This window comes from Notothenia coriiceps, unplaced genomic scaffold, assembly GCF_000735185.1.
Source record: "Notothenia coriiceps isolate Sejong01 unplaced genomic scaffold, NC01 NC01_scaffold00003551, whole genome shotgun sequence".
NCBI classification, from domain to species: Eukaryota; Metazoa; Chordata; class Actinopteri; order Perciformes; family Nototheniidae; genus Notothenia; species Notothenia coriiceps.
This window is the reverse complement of record NW_011336252.1, coordinates 1-1,188: the sequence shown is the minus strand read 5'-3', so window position 1 is coordinate 1,188 and position 1,188 is coordinate 1. Positions and strand designations below refer to the sequence as shown.

Below are 1,188 nucleotides of genomic sequence, written 5' to 3'. Positions count from 1 at the left end.
AGGGCAACACTCACTAGCCAAATTTAGCGCACATTTTAATCAAAACAATGCAGAAGGAGTCAGCACAACAAGATGCTTTTTACCAGAGCAATGGAGAGGAAAAAGCATCTTGTTGTGCTGACTCCTTCTGCATTGTTTTGATTAAAATGTGCGCTAAATTTGGCTAGTGAGTGTTGCCCTAACATAACAAGCTGTCGTCAAACACTTAGTGGCCTCACCCTGCCTAATGTTCTCTAAAATACATACTTCAACACACTTAAGCACATCCCATATATGAGCAGAACAATACAAGATCTAGAAAATTGAGAATTGGAAATCCACTTTTCGTTAGGCATACAGTTAGTACTCTGAATGATAATGTCTCATTGTATCTGCCTCTGTCAGACCCCGTTGTATTCAACCTGGCCCTCTCTCCTGTGATCGACGGGGACTTCATTCCTGATGACCCTTCCAAATTGTTCAACAATATGGCTGATATCGATTACATGGCTGGAGTCAACGACATGGACGGACACCTCTTCACTGGTTTAGATGTTCTTACGATCAACTCCCCCCTGGTGAACACCCCTATGTGAGTTTAAGCCATTTGGTCACTTTAAAGATTCTGTTCCCAGAGCAACATACCATACTTTGGTTTGAACTGTATCGTATGTTTCTAATGTCTGACATGCCTGATTGCAGCGACGATGTGAAGAGGCTCCTGGCTGCGTACACTAAGGACAAGGGCAAGGCCGGTGCGGACAATGCTTATTCCACATACACCTCAAACTGGGGCTCAAACCCCAGCAGGGAGACCATCAAGAAAACCGTGGTGGATATCGGAACGGACTACATCTTCCTGGTTCCTATTCAGGCTGCCCTTTACCTTCATGCTGCCAACGCAAAGTGAGAATAAGATCTTCTTATATGGAGGATGCTGTTATTTAAAAGACCTTTTCTTCCACATCGTAATTTTGATTAATTAAGCTATTAATGTTTCATACCCACATAACGGGAAGAAACTCAGCTAACAGACGATATGAAAATGTTTTAGCAGAACGAAACATAAGGTTAATACAAAGCCTCTGAATTAGCACTGAGCGAAAAAATGCTAACGCACTTAGCACAGAACTCACGGTAGAAATATTGTATTACTTATCGGATCTACACAAACAAGATATCAGATTAAAGCTGAGATTCCACAGATTC

General features: G+C 42.0%; 1 protein-coding gene across 1 annotated transcript in view; it reads left to right on the top strand.

The window, feature by feature from the left end:
* Window positions 1–885, top strand: part of LOC104941632 (bile salt-activated lipase-like) — a gene marked incomplete at its 3' end in the record, with an annotated part of 2,345 nt that extends 1,460 nt beyond the window's left edge. The window contains exons 2-3 of the mRNA XM_010766766.1: window positions 385–571; window positions 682–885. Coding sequence (XP_010765068.1) covers window positions 385–571; window positions 682–885 — 391 coding nt within the window. The remainder of the gene's footprint in view (window positions 1–384; window positions 572–681) is intronic.
* Between the last annotated feature and the right edge of the window lie 303 nt (window positions 886–1,188).